At 50.5% G+C, this 20,135-nt stretch overlaps 1 protein-coding gene across 2 annotated transcripts in view; it reads left to right on the top strand.

The window, feature by feature from the left end:
• Positions 1-20,135, top strand: part of Adamts2 (a disintegrin-like and metallopeptidase (reprolysin type) with thrombospondin type 1 motif, 2) — a 205,489-nt gene that overhangs the window by 63,625 nt on the left and 121,729 nt on the right. For both annotated transcript variants that reach the window (NM_175643.3, XM_011248901.1), the window contains one exon: positions 2,282-2,441. In NM_175643.3, coding sequence (NP_783574.1) covers positions 2,282-2,441 — 160 coding nt within the window. The remainder of the gene's footprint in view (positions 1-2,281; positions 2,442-20,135) is intronic.

Raw genomic sequence — 20,135 nt, forward strand, 5'->3', positions numbered from 1 at the left:
ACATCTCTCTCCTAGTAGCATTAGATCTGTTCCTAAGTCTCGTACCAAATTTGACTTCCTCGTTTTCCAGGAATCTATATGCCTCATTCAGGCCTAGATCCCAGACTCCCAGTCCTGCACTTGCTCTCAGCTCTCCAGTGAGCTTGTTCCATCCATAGTGTCCTCCTCTCTTGGCCTTTCTATGTGCCGTTTCCCTCACCTACATATGGCTCTCCTTTCCAAACCTTCTGGCTAATAGGAAGGGTTGAGACAGGCTTTGGCTAGACAGTATCCTTGTTTTTTGAGTCTGGGCTTGATACTATCCTCTGCATAGCTGACTCTTGCCTGTGATTGAACTGTTCTTCCCCAGTGAGCATTGCCCTCTGATACCTAGACTCTCCTAAGGTAAAGGCAGCAGATGTATGGCTGCATCCTACACTAGACTCACACTGATGGCAAATGCTTAGCAGGCCCCACCAGAGTGTCAACTGCACTTCTGTCTACAAAACTCTCATCTGGCAACAGCATAGACTCCATAGAGTACCCAGAGGTCAGGGAGAAGGAGGATGGCCTATACAGCTACTCTGTCCTTTTTGGCTAGGAGGATGATGTGACAGATGCCATTTGGGTTATTTGGGGACGGGGGAATGAGTAGTTTCTAAACATCTGGATGGGTGATGCCAAGGGCTGGACAGGGAACCCCAGCCAATACCAGCTAAGTTCAAGCAATAGAACCGTTGATTGTCTGGGAGAACCTGAAGCTCTGTCATTGGTGTGGACTCCCCTGATTCTTACATCTGAATACAGTGGAAGCTGTGCAAATCTGTGGGTCGGCATTGTGTGGTGTGGAGGAATTACATGCCCCGGCTAGACAATGTAAGATCTACATTTTATATTTTTGGTTGCGAGTCATTTCTTTAGCTGGGCACTGGTGGCTCACACTTTTAATCCCAGGTCTACACACACACACATACACACATACACACACACACACACACACACACACACACACACACACACACACAGAGAGAGAGAGAGAGAGAGAGAGAGAGAGAGAGAGAGAGAGAGAGAGAGAGAGAGTTAGTTCCAGGACAGCCAGGGCCACAGAGAGAATCCCTGTTTGTTTTGTGTTGAGGTGTATTTTTAGTTATGTGTAAACAGGTGTTTGTGGTGGGTGTGACCATTCAAATGGGGTTTCCATGGAGACCAGAAGAAGTCATGGCTCCCCTGGGGCTGCAGTTCCTGGATGATGTAAGAAGTCTGACATGAGTGCTGGGAACTGAACTTGGGACTCTGAAAGAGCAGGGGCACCCTTAACCACTGAGCCACCTTTCCAGTTTCTGCAATTTCATTTTAGAAGGTGAAATCTTGTTATTTTAGTGGTTGGATTTACAGCACTAAAAAGTATTATTTGAAGATTTAGTGGTGGCTCACTGAGTTAAAAACATTTCCTGTGCAAAGCAGGAGAGCTTGACTTCAAATCTCCAGAATGCACAAACAGGTGGGTGTGGTAGTGTGAGCGTCTATAATCATAGTGTCCTATACGAAGGTGGGAGGGGAAGACAGGAGAATCCCCAAAAGTTCATAGGCCAGCTAGCCTGACACTCGCAGTGGAAAGACAACAAAGGGACCCATTGGAGATTGTTCTCTGCCCCACACATCCGTGCTGTGGCTCAGTTGGAAGAAAGTTTGCCCAGAGTGTGTAAAGACTTGGGGTTTACTCCCCAGAATAGGGCATGGTAATCTTCATCTCTAATTTCAGCACTTAAGAAGTAGAGGCAGTGGGTTAGAAGTTCAAGGTCAACCTAGGCTACATAGTCAGTCTGAAAGCCCCCAGCCCTCTCTCTCAAGAAAATATTGTTTGGACTGAACTAAACATGTGTGGGGGTGAATTCAGTTCTTGGCTGACAGTTTTGACTTGTGTTTTGGAGCAACCCTGTGTTCCTAGAGGTAGCCTGCACTTAATGCATCTTTGTGTCCCCCGAGGTCCTCACTGCAGCCATACTTGAACTCCTTCAGGCTGTTCTTGACATTTTGGGTTTGGAAAGACTTTTCTGGGAGGAATATGGAGATGTGGGGTAGGGATGATGGAGAGCAGAGCCTCTCTCCCCAAATGCGGCTCAGCACCTTTCTACCGCTCAGGCCTCCAAGTGGAGTCTGAGCAGAAGAGAATTCCGCTGCCTGTGTCCTCCAGCCGTTAAGATGTCCCAGAGGGCAATCATCCCCAGAGGGACCCTCCTTGCTGCTCTTCCTCCTCTATCTGTACACGGGAAGTCTGAACTTCTACACTTTGCCTCTGCAGGCTGGTCTGATCCGGATGGAGGAGGAGGAGTTCTTTATCGAACCTCTGGAGAAGGGGCAGACGGATCAGGAGGCTGAACAAGGCCGAGTGCATGTGGTATATCGCCGACCGCCCACTCCCAAGCCCCCTCCTGTGAGCGAACCACAGGCTCTGGACACAGGTAAGGCTTCTGCCGAGGGTAGGCTAGGTGGGGAACAGTGGATGTCTCCTGACTGTCTGGTCCTGCTTCCCAGGGAAACATCTGGGGAAACTCAGTCCCCATGTTCAGGTCTGGCTGGAGGCTGAAGCTGAGCTCCAGCCTTAGAGGCTTAGGAAGGAGTCGGCTGCCTGCCTGGTTGGATGCATAGCATATGGGGGTGCTAGGGTGTTGAGGCAGAGGCCTCCACTAGTGCTTGCAGGTCTAGGGTGCTCACAGAGAGAAGAAAAGGCTGTCTAGTGATGTGCCTTCTGTGAATATTGGGGAACAGGAGAGAGCTGGGTCAACACAGACAGCATCGTGTGACCTCCAGACAGCCCCTGTCTCTGCTCCTGTACTGCTACAGTTTCTGTGATGTGATGGTGCCTGCTTCTATCCCAGAATGCTCCTGGCCACTCAATAGAAAAGGCCCCAAGCAGTCTTTCTGTACATCCTTTACCTCAGGACACACCTTGAAAAGACCCTAGAGTAGCTCCCACACCTTCAATGTCTTCCACACGCATTCATGGAGTCTTATCTCTTTCAACTTAGAGTCCCAGGGTGTTTTGGGTCCTGGAATATGGGGGGAGCTTCTTAGTGGCCTGAGTGACTGACTGCCCACCTGGCCCCACAGGTCTTATCCAGCCAACCTGAGCCTCTCCAGAGGTCTCTTGGTTGTACAGAGGCCCGGGTTAGGACCTGAAGTGCTCTTGTAGGTCCCAGGGTCGCAGTATGTGGATGACACCTTCTCGCTTTTGCCAGGCAGCTGGGCAGCTGCATGCTTAGCTCTCAGTCTTGGACCTGGACCCCAGGCTGAGGAATGTTGGGTCAGGCCCATTTGCAGGCCTTTTGTCAGTAGCCTGGATGCCCCTGACTGACGAGGCCCTCCCTGTGCTATGATTTATTGAAATCGTCCCCCTACTCTGTGGCAGCCTTAGCTCATTTATTTTATTTCCCTCTCACACTCTGGTTTGACAGATCAATTGGGCACAGCCTGGCAGGGCACCATTCTAATTTTAAGGCACCGTGTCAGGTAGCTCGGTAAACGAATTGTTCACTGGGACACCGGTGTTCCCGGGAGATAATCAATATTTCTAGCTGTCCCTTCTTCCCTGGTAATGAATAGCCATCTACCTTAGCTGTCAAGCCCAGCTTCTGGGGGCTACCTGCTCCGCATTCCCCAAGCCTTCGTCTTACTCTCACCCTTTTGATGTCTGTATGAGAGTAACCCTGGGGGCCTGGAGAGAAAATGCTCACAAGAATTACCCCAGACCTGGAGGAAGGCCTGCTCCCTGTCTTGTTCTCTTGCCAGCTAACTGCTTTTGGACAAAGTTGGCTTTTGTTTCCTTATAACAACTGACAGGGGTTAGAAAAGTCTGTCTCTCAGAGAGCTCAAGGCCGGCCACTTTGGCCTTGATATCACTTCCAGTAAGGCTGGCCTCTACTGGAAGAGTCTGGATGGTTCTGGCCTTATTCTCCCTACTCCTGGGCTCAGGCAGGGTGAGTTGGAGCTGGCACTGTGGAGCTGGCTGGGTGCCCTTGGCTGTGTCTCCAATCCCAGATTCCATATTAGGCTTATCTGCCTGCCCTAGAGCCCTTCCCCCAATGGTCTAGCTGGCTTGGTTTTGATTTTTGGACTGTGCTTAGCATTTTGGCATCTTCTATTGAGTCATCCCTCTGCCTCCCGATCCTATACACACATCCCTAATGAGAACTTGGAACTGAGAACACAGGAGAGGAATTTCAAACTCAGAATCAGCCCAGAAACTACTGACCCCAGATGGTGCTGGATACGGCCAACTACCCAGGTCAGGATGAAGCTGGGCTGGAAGGTGGGGTGGGTGGGGCTTGGCCATCAGTCATCAGAGGAGGAGAAGAGCCTCTGTCCAAGGCTGAAGGCAAGGCTGCAAGCTTTGTGTGAGTGTAGGTGGGAGCCTTGGGTCGTAGCCTCAGATCACAGAACTATACTCTGTGGGCTAAGCCTCCCTTCTGTGACTTCCTATCCAGTGTCAGCATGACGAGACCCTGTCTCCCCTGAATGTGTCTGATGGTTCCCAAATGGCCAATGGCTAAGGTCGACTCACTGACTGGAGGGGGTCCAGACAGTTTAGGCCAGAGCTGGGCCAAAGGCCCGGAGTGACCTCAGGCAGTTCAGCTTTCCATCGGCTTGAGCCCTGACAAAGCACAGAGCGGCAGTTGCGGGACTTATAAAATCTGTGTCCCATGGCTGGGTATAGCAAGTCAGCACAGCTTAATGGGCTCAGGACCTAGGAGCTCACTACAAAGGCTTTGCTTGTGTATGTATAGGAGAGGCTATGTGGTGTCTTGAAAGCCGCTGGAAGCTTGGGTACTCCCCCCACCCCTGTTAGGAGGCGGGGCTAGCTTGTGGAGTCTCTTTGCTCTCATCGGGGGACTCATGGCGTTGGTTGGGGCTCACAGGACTGAATTCATTCTTGTCAGTGCAGATTTTTATAAACTGAGCTCACCACACATGCTTCATCTCTTTCACACAGCCTTTCTGCCTCTCCACTGTTGTAATCCATCCAAGGGGATTTGCATGAAGATGCTAACACAATGCCAGCGAATGTCAGGGACCAACTAGTCTTCAGTTCCTACCTCATGTGTTTTGTTGTAGTGACACACAGTAGACTCAGACACGAGGGGACTTAATTAGTCCAGATTATGTTTTGGTTATTATAATAAAATACATGAGCCAGGGTAACTTTATAAAGAAAAAAGGGTTTTACTTACCTGGCACTTTTGGAGGCTGAAAGTCAAGACAGGTGATCCTATTGGTTAGGTCTCTGGAGAATCCTTGGTGGGCTGAGGCAGGATTGAATGCTGAAGTAAGAGATTACATCTTCAGGCAGGAAGCCAAAGAGTGATGCATGAAACCAAAGCAGGGGATCTGGTGAGAACCTGATTGATGCAGGCTGGAGAAGGCCAACTGCCCAGGCTACAGTGAAGCTGGACTAGAGGGTGGAGTAGATAGCGGTCTGGTCATTGGAAGAGATTAAACTGTCCAAAATTAAACCCTAGGCCTCAGTCCTGAGCTATAAGCCCATACTCTCCCAGTGAGAACTCAGGCTGCTATGAGTCTACCCCAAGGCAACCTCATCATATGGGTTCAAGACATCCTAATGAGTATTGATAGGACAATGAAAATCAAGACCCCAGAGAAGGCAAAACTTATCTGTCACAAAAACTCGAGTTCTGGGTCCATCCTTGAACCTTGTCCCAGCTTCTACCTGTTGTCTTTGAAGTTTTTGACTATGGAGGCAGCACTAGTGGGGACAACAGCTGAAGCCCTGACTGGGCCAGAAGACCCACTCTGCGCTTGGAACTGGGTGATCTTGGCACATAACTCACCCTTAAGCCTAAGACAGCTGTGGAGCCCTAGCTGGATAGACACACACATTATGTCATACTTTTGGAGACCAGAGGTCACTGTCACTGAGCTGAAATGGAGATGTGGGCTGGGTCACACTGCCTCTGGAGATAGTAGGAGAGAATGTGTTGGTTGACCCTTCAGGCCCTTGGCTTGAGGGCACATCACTTCAGAGGTCGCCAGAATTCACTTCTCTATCTGTGTACATGTCTACTCTCCCTACGTCTCCTCTCCCTCTTGGAAGGTTGATTCCATTTGAGTTTCTCTGGGTGACCCAGGTATACCTCCCCTACGTCAACGTCCTTGATCTAATCACATCTGCCAAGCACTGTTCTGTCTTGGAAAGTGTCAGCGACAGGTCACAGGAGTCAGGACTCCATCTCTTCAGTAACTCCCTTTCAGCTACATGCAGAAAGTGAAATCTGAGCCGGAGAAGCAGTATACGACAGCACTCCAGTGGAGCACCCATGCACAGCAGCAACCTGGTCCTGCCTCAGGCAGATGTCACCCAGCACCTGGGAAGGCCAGACAGATGAGGCCACTTACACAGAACAGCTGGCCTTGCTGTTGGCACCGAAGGCTGTGTCTCCACTTGGGATTCTGTGAAGATCCCTGTGTCATAGTCTCGATATCCCCACCTCCCTTTCATACACACAGAGCTGTCTGCACAGTGTCCCACTATCAAGACCAGAGCTACACATTCAGAGGCCTTCAATGAGACAGCAGCAAACAGCATCCACCCTTGGCCTGGCTCTCATCCCTTTCCCCCATTCTCTCCCAGTGCTGTGGATTAAACTCAGGTCCTCATACATGATATGCAAGCATCCTACCCCTGAGCTACACCCCCCAATCTCCTTTCTCTCCTTCTACTATAAACACAGACAACAAGACATCTCTGTAAAGATGAAAGCAGCAGTATGGATGTAGCAGTGTGTGGCATATGGTACCCGCCTTGCCTCTGGCATAGGGTGGAACCAGAGACCCTATTTGAAGCAGGGGTTCCCCCTTACTTCTCTTGACCTTGCTCTGTCTCATAGGTAGCCTCATGGATCTGGAGCAGTTGAATGTATTAGCACCAAGAGAATTCAGATGATCATTTTTTATGAGAATTCTTAGGCATTTTAAAATGTGGCTTCAAATTTCGGGGGAAAAAAAAAGCACAGTATGGACCAAATAAAACAGGCCCCTCCCATTGGCCGTGGCTTCTGAGATGCAGAGGCTGAAGCGGTGTCAGTCTTCCCCACTAGGCTGCTTCCCTGGGGTACCCCTGGCTATACCTCAGAATGGAAACGAGGCAGGTGGTTCCCGCCCTGGGGACCTGCTTCCTTCTGGGTTGCTGTGCCCTCAAGCCAAGCTGTACACACTGCCCCAGGGCTGAAAGAAGTCAGACAGTCCTGTGCCAGTGACCTTGGCTGCCACCTCCTCTCCAGAAGCAGCGGGTGCCAAGCTTCTGCCCGCTGCTGTCAGGCTTGGGTGTCCTCCCTGATGGGCAGAAGTGACTCCACACCACGGGAGCTGCTTTGCCCTGCTGCTGCCAAGGCAGGCCTGGAGAGAGAGGATGAGGCACAGGCACCAACTGGCTTCTCCACGTGGCCGAGTGACTGGCCCACAGCCAGCCCTCCCCCTAGACAGGGAAGCCAATCCCTCCTGACTAGATGTCATCGGGTTACCTTCCCTTGAGTTCAGGTCGGAGTTTTCCAGGCTGCAGGGAGCCATGCAGGGTGAAGTGGGGGTGGGGATGGGGTTGGGGTGCGGGTGAGGCAGAGCTGATGCCCAGGTGCTTGCAGGGGGGGGGGAGCAGGTGATGGCTACAGCTCACCTAGGATCTAGACAATGTCCTGTATGCAGGGGACAGCCATAAAAGGTCTCTGGGGACCTGACTGAGCATCCTGCATGTTGGCAAGCCTGCTCAGGCTGCAGTGTGCTTGAGGTTGGAGGTGGGGTGCCATAGGGGTGGGGTAGAAGTGAGGTGTTAGGGGAATAGAGTAAAGGCTGTATGGATAAGCCTCTGGATGGGAAGGGAGGTGTAGGGACTCCCAGGCAGGGAGTTCACCAAGACTCAGTTCCATATACATGTGAGGTCTAGGTAGGGGACTCAGCACAGGTGAGGTCTGGGTCGTGGGGAGCGTGGAAGGAGATTTGAGAGACCAGAGAGGAGGTACAGTGGGGAGGGGGTGCAGACTTGCTGACAACCAGATGAGGGCGCCATTTGGCCCTGCACATAGATGTTCAGACCACACTCAGTCTTTTGAGGCAATTGCAATAACATCACAAACTCAGTGGCTTAAACAGCATGGCATAATCTCCGAGAGCCCTGCGGGGGGGGGGGGGGGATGTCCAGAATTAGAAGATGGGTCTGTGAGAGCCTTTTCCAGCCTCTTCCACCATCTGCCTGGTGGCTGCCGGCCTCCCTTGGCTTGTGGCTACATCATACTGATCTCTGTGACCACATAGATTACTTCCTCCTCTTCTGCTGGAGACAAGTCTCCCTCTTTCTCACCATTATGAAAGCATTTGTGATGACTTTTAGGGCCTTCTAACATAATTTTGGACAGCCTCCCCATCCCAAGGTGCTCAATCTAATCTCCTGTGGTAACAATGGTGGATTCTGGGGAATAAATTGTGGACACCCTGGGGCCAATGATTCAAGCCACATATCTAAGTGTTGAACCCTGGGGTCGCAGAGGAAGGTGAAGAGAGGGCTCTGGCTGGAGCTGGACTTAGGACTGAATCTGAGATCTGGCCTTGGTTCATATATCCATACCGGGACCCTTTGTGTCTGAATGAATTTCTTGAACTTCTTGCCAGAGCCCTGGGGTCTGGCTCTTTTGTGTGGTAACCCCTTTTCTTCCATGCCCTGTTGTGTCGGTTGGTCAGCTTACAGCACTGAATCTGGTACTCAGTGCCCTCTCAGTCCCCAACCCCATTCCTGCAGCCTGGGGACCCAAGGAAAGCACTGATTGTGAAACCTGAGGCATCTGGCCTGGGCGCCGGAAGGCGTATTTCAGAGCTGAGCACACCCTTGGCAGAGGCAGCAGTGTGCCTGTCCCGAGGGCTGGGCCCTTGGGAAAACTTTGGGAGATGCCAGGGTGGTGACGTGGCTTCACGCTGGGAAGGGTGGGTGGGAACTGGCTCTGGGAGAACCCGAGGCTGTACATTCCCTGGGGCCCTGAGTTGTCTAGGGACAGAACGTCAGCAGAGTTGGCAGGGCCCAGTCCCCTAGTCTGGCTGGCCTCCTGGGTTGGGGTCTGTGGTGTGGGAGTGCTGCCCTGTAAGTTCTTCTGAGGCTATAAAGGCAATAGCCATGCACGGGGCAGCTCAGGCCTCACCTCATCTCTCAATAGAGATATGATGGGGGTGGGGTGGGGGGAGAGTCAGTCTTCATAGCAGTCTATGCCTAGCACCCTGCCTGACTGGTGCTGACAGTCCTGTGTGCTTGGTTGCTCTCTTCTGCCTTCAGTTTCAATTTATCTGTGCCTCAGGACCCACACCCCATTTCTCATTTCTTCTATGAATCAGTGAGTTCTGATTCAGGGTTAAGGACCACCAGGAGACAGTGACCTGGGGAAGTCTTGGATTGTTGCTTTGGTTCTTGGATAGATGACCAATGTCATTTAGAGGATGACAATCTCAGTGTTGGCTTGGCTGTAGCCCCAACTCAGATGCAAGAGGCAGTTCTTGAAAATGACTGGCGTCTTTTGAAGGAGCTGTCTTGCTTTTACAGCTGCTCCCCAGCAAGCATGGGGGCAGTTTAGTGGAGGGCACGACATCGGCATCGTGTGAGAGCTAATTTGGTGCAGGGGAGAGTGTAAATGGGTAGGTCCTGTCTGGCTGAGTGACTGGTTCATTATAGGGCCTTGGGTAAGGTGTCCAACTGCTCTGTGACTCAGTTTCTCCATCTCTAAGTAGGTATAGCATTGAGCTGTTGGGGTGAGTCGAAATCGTCCTTATGTCTTTGTCCAGAGCCCCTGTCTTGCTACAGCGTTAGGATTCTAGGGATGTTGTTGTCTTGGAACCTCAGGTTCCCTCAGCCCTCACTGTCTCTTCTCTATTGCTGTCTCTTCTCCAGACACAATGAATCGATGCTTTGCCTTATGTGCCCTGGATTTGGGTTGCAAATGTCCCCCAAAGAGCTTTTCTGGCGGTACACAGTGACCATGCTGGTTTCCAGACAGCACACAGCTCAGAAATGAAGTGCCTTTCGCCTCACAGGTGTGCCTGGAGTTTAATTAATAAGGCTAGCCGTGTCTGGTGGTTATGCTGGCCTTTGGCTCACCAGGTCTGCTCTCTGCAGGTCTCCAATACAGCAATTGCAATTGCTGGAAGAGATGTGATGTCTCTGGGGATAAGTCTGCATGCAAATAACATTTGTGCCGGGGACAGAATTTTTTGGGTCTACTCAGACCATATCTTGGAGGGCTCGGGAGATGGCTGGGTTGATAAAATATATGCCCCACAAGTGTGAGGAATGGAGTCCAGAGCCCAGCACCCATATAAAACACAAAGAGGACCTGTCACCGGGCCTGTAAGCAAGTGTCTCAGAGGTGGAGATAAGGAATCCCTGAGGCAAGCTGGTGATAGACTAGGTGAATTGACAAGCTTCCAGCTCAGTGAGACCTTCTCTCTGAAGTAAAGTGGATGGGCTTTGTGTGTTACAGAGGTGTAGGCAGCAAGCCATCTATGGCCTGCTCCTGGACAAGTGTCTTTAGGAGAGACTCAGAGAGTCCAACACCAGCCCTGAAGTCAGCCACCATGATGGCAAAGACAGAAGAATACAGGTAGACACAGCTGAGAAACAGGACTGGGGCTCCAGACCTGAACGCGACTCACCCAGAGCAGCCGGAGACCTCTGACCACAGGCCCCGATTCCTCCCCAGATTCTCCGCAGGACAGCAGGCACTTCAGGCAGCCCCAAGCCTGAAGTGTTTTCTATAAAAATTTCCAATTTTCCTTGACCCATTTCTCTTTGAAATGAATCCCAACCAGCACTATGCACTTGGCTCCAAAGGAGCTCTGAGCTGGGGAAAGGCCATGCACTTAGGTGGAGGTGCTGATGTCTGCTTCTCTCCTCCCCCTCTTGGGCTTTATTTTTATTTTCTTTATTTTTCACCCTGTCTCTCTCAATCTCAAGCTCGAGCATCATGGAGCCAGGAAAGGGTGAAGATAGGAAACAGGGTCAGACCCCTCATCTGGCTTCTCTACTTATTCTAGGTCTTGAAGCTCAGAGATCACATGAGCCCCAGGGCTCTAGCCCCTATGGTTCCTTCAGCTTGCAACACTTGTCCTGGCCCTGGGCCTCCTGCTTAGCTGTCACCACCCCTAACTCCAAATGCAGTTCACCGAGGGAGGACTTGCCCAGGTTTGCAGACTGCAGCATGCTGTCTTCTATTCCAGCTTTCACACACAGAGGATGAACATTAAGCAAAGTCAGGCTACACTCTAGCATCAAAACACCTCCACCAGAGTCCCGGGCTCAGCCTGCTCCTGGTCTAGAAGTGCTCGGGTAACACTGCAGTACATGTAACACTGTTTCTGGGTGGCAGATCCTTTAAGAGGTGGGGACTGGTAGGGGAAAATTGATCAATGACTGTGTTCTTTTGGAAAGTACACTGGGACCTAGCCTCTTGGTCCTCCTTTCTTTTGCTTGCTCACCATGAAGCGAACAATCTGGGTCACAAACTTCTACTGTAATGTCCTGCGTCATCACAGGCCAAAAGCCACAGGCCCAATGACTACGTACGGGCAGAAGTTCCTGAAACCGTGAGCTACAATAAACCTTTCTTTCTGTGATGTCTACTGCCTCAAGTGTTTTGTCACAGTGATAGAGAGGTTTCATAGACATCAGAAAATGTGTCCCAAGCTGGTGGGAGGAGACCAGCCAGAGTGACTTCTTGACGGAAGAGCACACACCTGGAAGATGGCCTGGTAAGGCGAGGGCTTGCAGGGCAGGCCAAGTTTTCAAAAACTGGACTAGGATCTGGGGAAGATCTGGTCTGGGAGCTGGGCTTGTGTGGGTGCCATGGAGGGCTCAGTAACGCCTAATGAGAATGCTGCTCCCCAAATTAACTGGTTAAGAGAAACAGTAACTCTTCTTAGACAGGAGCCTGGACTCAGAGACAGCCCCTGGATTTGCTGCCACATGTGCATTCCCTTCCTTCCTTCCTTCCTTCCTTCCTTCCTTCCTTCCTTCCTTCCTTCCTTCCTTCATTCTCTCAGCACCTCACCATTGTGTTCATCCCCCGTGCTGAAGTTAGAACTGCAGACAAATCCAAGCAAGGCCCTCCTCTCCTGAAACAGCCTGGCAGGGGAGATGCTGTGGGCAGAAGATTACAGGGCACAGTTCCCTGTGGTCAAATGTCAGATGGGTCAAAGGAGAGAGGTGGGGAAGCAAGGGCTGTGTTCCTGGTCTTGGGTGTGGACAGCCTCTTGCCCATGATGTGACCTCGTCTGAAAATTGGAGTAGGGGACATCCTGGAAGCTGGCCTTGGATTCTATTCTCTGAATAGGAAACCATGACTGACCCCCTTCACAGGGGTGAGCTGAACCAGGCTGACTGTCACCAGCTCTGGCTCTGAACATCAAACCTGTAGGGATTTGCTGAGTGACTGGCTTGTGAATCTAAGCTCTGGGTACCAGCTCATGCTCAGAAGAGGCCAGCCTATTCCCCAGGACTAGTTTCTCTGGCAGGAGCAGCACGAGGCTTGACATCCAGTATTCTACTCTTCCAGAGGCAACAGTGCCGATCCTTGCTTTAGCCTGTGAGTCTTTGATTACTGGTGACGATGAACGTGCTTCCCTGTCTGAAGCTTCTGTAGATCCCTTCCGGTTAGGTTCCTTGCCGGTTTCTCTCCTGGACGTGAGTACCAGGATCCATCTTTTATCTGCCTGAGATACTGCCTCTGTCAGGTTTGATAGGAACCTCTTCCCTGGCTCTGGTCTTGGTAGTGAGTGTTCAACATGAGCCTACAGCATTTGGTAAGCGTCTCCCCAAGGGATCCCCACACCTCAGGATTCTTGTAATGAGCCTCTGGGATTGGTTGGTGCTACAGATCTGTCTACTTTACAGATAGGGAACTGAGGCTCTGACAGTTGTCCAGGTCATAGGTTGTAGAGTCACAACATAGACTGTAGAGCCAAGACATCCAACTGCTGTATGGAGCATGGAGGATTGGGGCCTAGATGTAACTTCATGGCTGCTGAAGCCTTGTGCAGAGCCCTCTTGGCCAGCTCTGAGCCTGGGCAGCTGAGAACTCAGCCGGCTCAGACCCAGCTGAAGGCCGGCCATGCCTGAAGTGCTTCTCAGCACCAGGCCTGCTTCTCCGCTTCAGAGCTGCAGAGACAGAAGCCCAGCGAGGCTGAGTGAGGACATGTCTCTCGGTCACGGAGCACATTAGCTGCGGAGAGACTCTCTTGCTTGTAGGGAATTCCCAGCATTGCGCACAGTAGCTGGCGCTCAGTCGGGCCCTAAATACCCATGAAAAGAAAGAGTGAATGGAGCTGCCTAGAAAGCCTGGCTGCGCCATCCTGATTCCTGAAGCACAGTTGTCCCTTGTGGGCATCTGCAGGCTTACTGAAGAGGCTGGCTTTTATCACAGTGATGCCAGGGTGCAGCCCGCACTTTTGTGGCTCCTGGGCTCAGGTCCCTAAGTCTGCAGAGGTGGGATGTCACTGGTGCCATAGGATATGGGATGTTCACATACTTTATTTGGTCCTATTTCCTCATCCCTGACCAGGCTGGCTTCACAGATGTACTATCAATGCCACAAAGCCCCAGACCAGAAGGTTCCTATGCATGCTGCAATACTCTCCTGCCACTGTCTTGAAATGCATAAGTGCTCTTTGCACAAGGTACTTTGCATTTTTCCTTTTGTAAACAATATAGCTGGTTCTACTCATCACTCTATTCTATGTCAGTTTCGTCCTGTGGCCTCCTGACTCTGTGGTCTGGACTCCGAGGTTAAAGCTACTACTGGGAACTATACAATGGCCAAAACTAGGGGTCCCAGTAAGTGCTCCCTTCCTTCTGAGCCTAAGAGCCCTGACTTTCTAAGTGTTCACTCTTAGCTTTTGTTTGGGAATGAACATCTCAGGCCTGTTGAGGACAAGAGAGACAGCTCAGGTGATGCTCTGTGACAGGCCTGTCAGAGATATGCCTAGGAATGGCAGTGTTGTGGATCTCACCCTTTACCCTGAGATACTGTAGAGCTGGGGAGACAGGCCAGGGCAGTGGTGGGAGGGGCTGGGAAGGTTGCCTTGCCGTCCTAGTTAAACTTATCTCTACCCCATTTTCTTTGAACATAGATGGTCCTAGGAAAACTATATTCCTTGTTCATTCATTCATTCATTCATTCAACTCATCAGACAAATACTTATGGAGCTCTTGTAACAGGGTCCAGAACTGTTAGGCTCTAGTATCTGGGGGTACCCTTCAGTGCTTGCCCCCTCAGAATCATCCAGTTCACAGCGAAGAGCCCAGGCTATTACTGTCTATAGTAGCAGTTCTCAATCTGTGGGTCATGACCCCTTTGGGGATTGAATAACCCTTTCACAGGGGTCACTTGTCAGATATCCTTCATATCAGGTAGTTATATATTGATTCATAACAATAGCAAAATTACAGTTATGAAATAGCAATGAGAATAATTTTATGGTTGGGGAGGTCAGCACAACACGAAGGATTAAACTGTATTAAAGAATTGCAGCGTTAAGAAAGTTGAGAACCATTGGTCTAGAGGATAAAATATGACAGGTAGGGCCATGCTGGTGTTGAGATCCATTGTAGGTGGCTGATCACTAAGAGGGGGAAGGAGCTGGGAGCATCAGATGAGAGGGTTTTGCCAAGTGGTGGTGGTGCACACCTCTAATCCCAGCACTCTGGAAGCAGAGGTAGGTGGATCTCTGAGTTTGAGGCCAGCCTGATCTACAGAGTAAGTTCTAGGACAGCCAGGGCTACACAGAGAAACTCTGTCTCAAAAAAAGGAGGTTTTGAGTAGGGCTGAACTTTACCTGCTTGGGAATCCAGGGTGAGGGGCAGAGTGAGGGGTAGAGGGCCCGGAGGGCAGATCTTGGTGGTCCTTGTGGGCTCAGTCTTGGGCTAGGGCTTCTGTGCCTTGGCTATGATTGGCGCAATCTGGTTTCCATGGAGAAGGGAGAGGAAAGAAGCAGTGGACAGAAGAAGGCGGTTCCAGGGAGCAAGCTGTGGCCTGGACCACGGTAGCTATAGAAGGTGTGTGTTAGCAACATGGAGCAAGGTAAGCAGACCAGGGCTGGTCCTGGCAGGTCACTCCTGTGTTGTTCAGAGACAACGCTGGCCTCCAGGCAGCCTCCCATTCCCCTTCAGAATCACCCAAGGTTAGGAAAGAGAATTAGCTCAGCTTTCTCCCCAATCTCAGGCTCTGCAGACCAGCCAAGGTGGTGCTTGCAGGAATCCCTTCTTCTCTGCTGGGATGCAACCCTGAGCAGGCCTTCGAGTAGCTGGATATTTTCTCAAGGCTTCTGTAGGAGTCTCTCTGGACACATGTTTGAGTCTATCTGCAGATCCCCAGCTGGCAGAAATGCTGCCCAGGGTGTGGAGCCTTTCTTTGGCTCGACTAGAGGGACTCTGTAGGCTGTGCCATCAGGACCTGCATCCAATCTTTTGATATGTAAGCTTTTTGACAGTTCATGTGGCACGGCTAGAGCCAGGGATGGAGTGGCCATGCTGGGTAGGACAAGTGAACTTGGCAAGTGGTGGAGTTAGGAGGTCAGAGAGCTGAGCATGTGCTTCCAGTTGGATTTAAAGAATGGAATTCAGAGAGTTGAGTTGACTGAAGTTCGGTATATGTTGACGGGCTCATAGGGACTCAGATCGGGAGCAAGAGGCATGATGGCTGCTGAATATGTTCACTCAGCCAGAGGCAGTGGCCATGTCCTCTCGTGGCCATTAGCAGTTATAGGCTGGGACATGTGGATCTGGAATGCAACACCTGAGCTCAGAAGGAGTTGAGCTTGGGAAAAGTCAGCTCTCCCAATGACAGGAGATGTGTCCCTCATGTCTTCCTTCCCTAGAGCCAGGGATAAGGCATCCACAGAGAGCAGAGGAGGTATATGTAGACATCGTAAGGACTGGATGGCCAGTGGATGGAGTGGGCTGGACATAGGTGTACAGGTTGATATCATGGGTACATCAGAAAAGCCTCTGAAGTTTTAAGAGAGGCTGGAAATTGCAGCTTTACATAAAACTTCACTTTCAAATATTGGTGCTCATTTAAAATACATAAATCAAAGCAATGGCAAGCCAAACTGCATGAGGGTGTTTGTTATATGGTGCTGGGGCCCACCGAGCTCAGGCAGTGGCCGGGGACCCATCCTCTTGAATGTGGCTGGTGCTGTCTCCAAGTTAAAATGTTTCTCTGGAATTTTTATTTCATTTTGGGATCATCATGAGAAATCTTTCCAGTGGTTCCGTTTCTGTGAAAAGAAATCTGCGGTTGTCTTGTTTTTCTTGGAGGCTGTGGAGGAAGCCCATCTGTGGAGCATTAGCAAGAAGCGGCAGGGGCAGGGCATGGGGACACTCCATCCAGGCCGGACAGAACCTTGGATGGAGACAGGAGGACTGGAGTGAGGGTGGCCATTTGGTTTGGATGAGCCCCCAGCCCTCTGGAAATGAAAGGCTGCCTTGCCCAGGACGGCATGAGGCCATTTTGTCGCTCCGGCCAGGCAATGGAGGGCTGGGCAGACAGAGCTTGGGGTTGTTGCATTTGGCACTTGAGCCCAGGGGACTGAGTTTCATCTTCCCTGGTTGCCTACTCATTCTAGATCCTCATGCCAGGACATTGTTCAGACCCCGCAGTGTGGCGAGTAGTGAACTGCAGTCATAAGAGAGTCTTGCCATATGTCTACCCCAAGGCCTGATGGGAAGGTCACAGAACTGTGTGCCTTTGTTCTTAGTGGTAATCTGGAAGCTATGTCCGGCGCTAGCCTTGATCACCAAAGTTGAGCTCGGATTTGTCCCATTCCTTGGACTGGGAAAAGACATGGGTTCTTCACACATCCTGGAAGCAACAGGCTCTGAAGAAATCACTTTGAGTCCCTAAGAGAACTCATGTCTTAAATGTTCCGTGGAGGGCAGGGTGTGACCCTAGTGTTCCTAGCATATGTGGGTGCCCCACGAGGTACAGCGGGCAATGGGGGCTCAGCTTGGCTCTGGCGTTTTGAATCCTGACTCTGGCTTGGCCTCAATTTACTCTTTTGGAAAATTGGGGGAGGGAAGTGGTGGATTGAAGTCAGGCTCCACTCACAATTCACAGGCTACATTGCTGTGTCTTCCTTCCTCTCCCCTCCCCCCTCCCCGACTAATTTCATTTGACTCATAAAATGTCTTCATTACTTTGAAGTGTGTACTTTAAAACCAGGAGATTACATTAAAATCCCAGTGCTCATTGTCTCCAGAGAGATCAGAAAGCATGGCAATAGGACACATGCCTGTGGGCTGCATCAAGATGGCAGCTCCTTGCCTATAATAGATGGACCACTCTCTCCCTGCTGTGTGGATGCTATGATCAGTCTCCCTGGTTGGAAATGGAGGCTAGAACTCCCAGGCAAAGGTTACTTCTGTTTTGGCATTCAGATACACACTCTTTGTCTCTGTCTCTATCTCTGCCTTTCTTTTTCACATTGTGTGTGTGTGTATGTGTGTGTGTGTGTGTGTGTGTGTGTGAGAGAGAGAGAGAGAGAGCAAGTGCTCGATGCACATACACAAATGTGCTCACATGCTGGTGCACAGAGCGACAGCAATCATGTCTTCATCTATGTGGGATACACAGATATGAAGTATGCTGCTCAGACAAATTTCCAGGACACTGAGGTCTGACCTGTCCGGATAAAGTGCGCTCCCCTCGAACCTCAGCCAGGGACTGGGGCTCATAAAACATCCTTACAAGAAAGTCCCAGAACTCATCTCCGTTACTCAATAGTTCAAGAGACAGGCTGTAAGACTGGACACCCTGAGACTGGCAGCTGACTGTGCTGTGAGCTATGCTGGCCACTGAGCCCACCGCATGGATAAAATCTTCCCGTGTTCCTGACTGAATGAACCCTGGGGCCAATTAATCAGAGAGCAGAAAGAGACTTTTGGGGTCTTCCTGGGGGAAGATGGACGCTTCAGAGAGCAACGCTTGAGCCACAGAAGAACATGGGGCAAATGAAGGGGATGAAGGGCTATTTTGCCAGAGGTGGTGTTTATGGTGAGGGGTGGAGGCAGACCCCTTCCCCCAAGCCCCACGGACGGACCATCTAGTAGGAGACCAGCCAGTTCCTGGACTTATAAGTGCCCATGTAAAGAGGCTCCATGAAGCTCACTAGTCGGTGGGGTTGGGCTGTAGGGGACTGTGTCAGACACAGGGCAGCCTGACACCACTCCTGCTTCTGCAGAGCCACCTTCTGAGCATAAGGATGTCCCATGAGAGGAGTAGGAACTGGCCACCGGCCAGTAGTGCTTGGATCCTGTGTGACTCAACAGTGGCCAAGGCTTAGCTCCAAAAGAGCAGGGGTTCTCAACCCATTGTCTTTTGAAAAGAGAAAGGAGAGCCTTATTTCCATGGGCTTGGGGGATGGGACTGCCTTGAGCTTTGCTGGCCTCTGAGCCAGGCTCTGGCTGGCTAAGAGAAAGAACAGAAAGGAGAGAAATCAGGGGATGTTATGAGACAGGGAAGATGGGGGCAAAGCTTAGTTAAGAGTAGCTCTAGCCCTCATTACCAAGTGCAAACCCTCTCCTGGCAGCTTGCCCTAGTGACAATGGAGCTGCTGCGGCCTCAGGAAAGTGGACATTTGTCCAATAGCTTGGGAGATAGTGATTCCTTGAGGTTTTGGAGACCTAATTCTGAGCTAAGCTATGGACATTTGTCACCCCTTTCAAGCTGATCTCTGGTCAGTCTGGATCATTTTATAGCTAAATGGCTTAGAAAAGGGAATGGGAACAAATGGCCCTGCTACATCTTCCATCCTAGACTTTATTGCCTTATTCAGTTGACTGTGGATATGAGTAATTCACCTTCCAGGGGTTAGAGTACATATGCCTATGCAATCCTCTCATGTATTCTTCCAAGCATCCATACTCATTAGCATGCATGCATGCATGCATCCACCCTCCCACCCACCCATCCATCCATGCTTCCACCCCACCCACCCATCCATCCATCCATGCATGCATCCACCCCATCCATCCATCCATCCATCCATCCATCCATCATTTCAACAATCATCTATCCAGTCATCCATCATCCATCTCTATCTAGCCATCCAGCAACCCACCTTCCATCCATCTATCACCTATCCAATCATTTGTTCATAAGTCCCTTGACAAGCATTTGGGAAATACCCCGTGCTACTCCTGTTCTGAGCACTGAGTATGTTCAATCTGGGCTCTGCCCGTGGTAAATGCAGGAAAGAAACACGAGAATAAATCATGGTGCATGCTGCTAACAGGTTGGGCAAGTCTCAGGTGTGACCTTTTCCTGGTTACAATAAATCCTAGGAACCTCTTTAGAGTCAGTGATTCCCTAGCTAGACCTCAACATGGCTGTTTCCTGGCCTAGGGATAAGGCAGTATGCTGGCTCCAAAGGCAAACTTGAAAGATCTTACCACTTGGTTTAAATTTGAACTTCTCTGCCCACTTCTTCATGTCTATTTCTTAGCCTGTTTTCTGCTACTGTAATAACATACCTGTCTTAGGGTCTTACTGCTGTGAACAGACACCATGACCAAGGCAACTCTTATAAGGACAACATTTAATTGGGTCTGGCTAACAGATCCGGAGGTTCAGTCCATTATCATCAAGGCAGGAACATGGTAACATCCAAGCAGGCATGGTGCAGGAGGAGCTGAGAGTTCTACATCTTCATCTGAAGGTTGCTAGCAGGATACTGGCTTCCAGGCAGCTAGGATAAGGGTCTTAAAGCCCACACTTACAGTGGCACACCTACTCCAACAGGGCCACTCTTTAAAATAGTGCAACTCCCTGGGCCAAGCATACACAAACCATTACAATACTCAAGACTGGTTCATTTATAATGATGAATAAATAAAGGTTTGTTTTAACCTTGCTGCATCTGCTCAGCATCACAACAGAGGTCCTTGTGATTCAGGGCAGAGCAAACAGGCTAACCATGACTCCTCACCTTCTTGTACAAGGCCACTAATGCCCTCGTCATCTAATTATGATGTTCTCCAGAGGCCTCATGTCCAAACACTATTAGTATATTACATTGACAATTCTGTGTTCTTTAAGGAGGCACATTCAAATAATACTAGT

Source organism: Mus musculus, chromosome 11 (assembly GCF_000001635.26).
Source record: "Mus musculus strain C57BL/6J chromosome 11, GRCm38.p6 C57BL/6J".
Taxonomy (NCBI): Eukaryota; Metazoa; Chordata; class Mammalia; order Rodentia; family Muridae; genus Mus; species Mus musculus.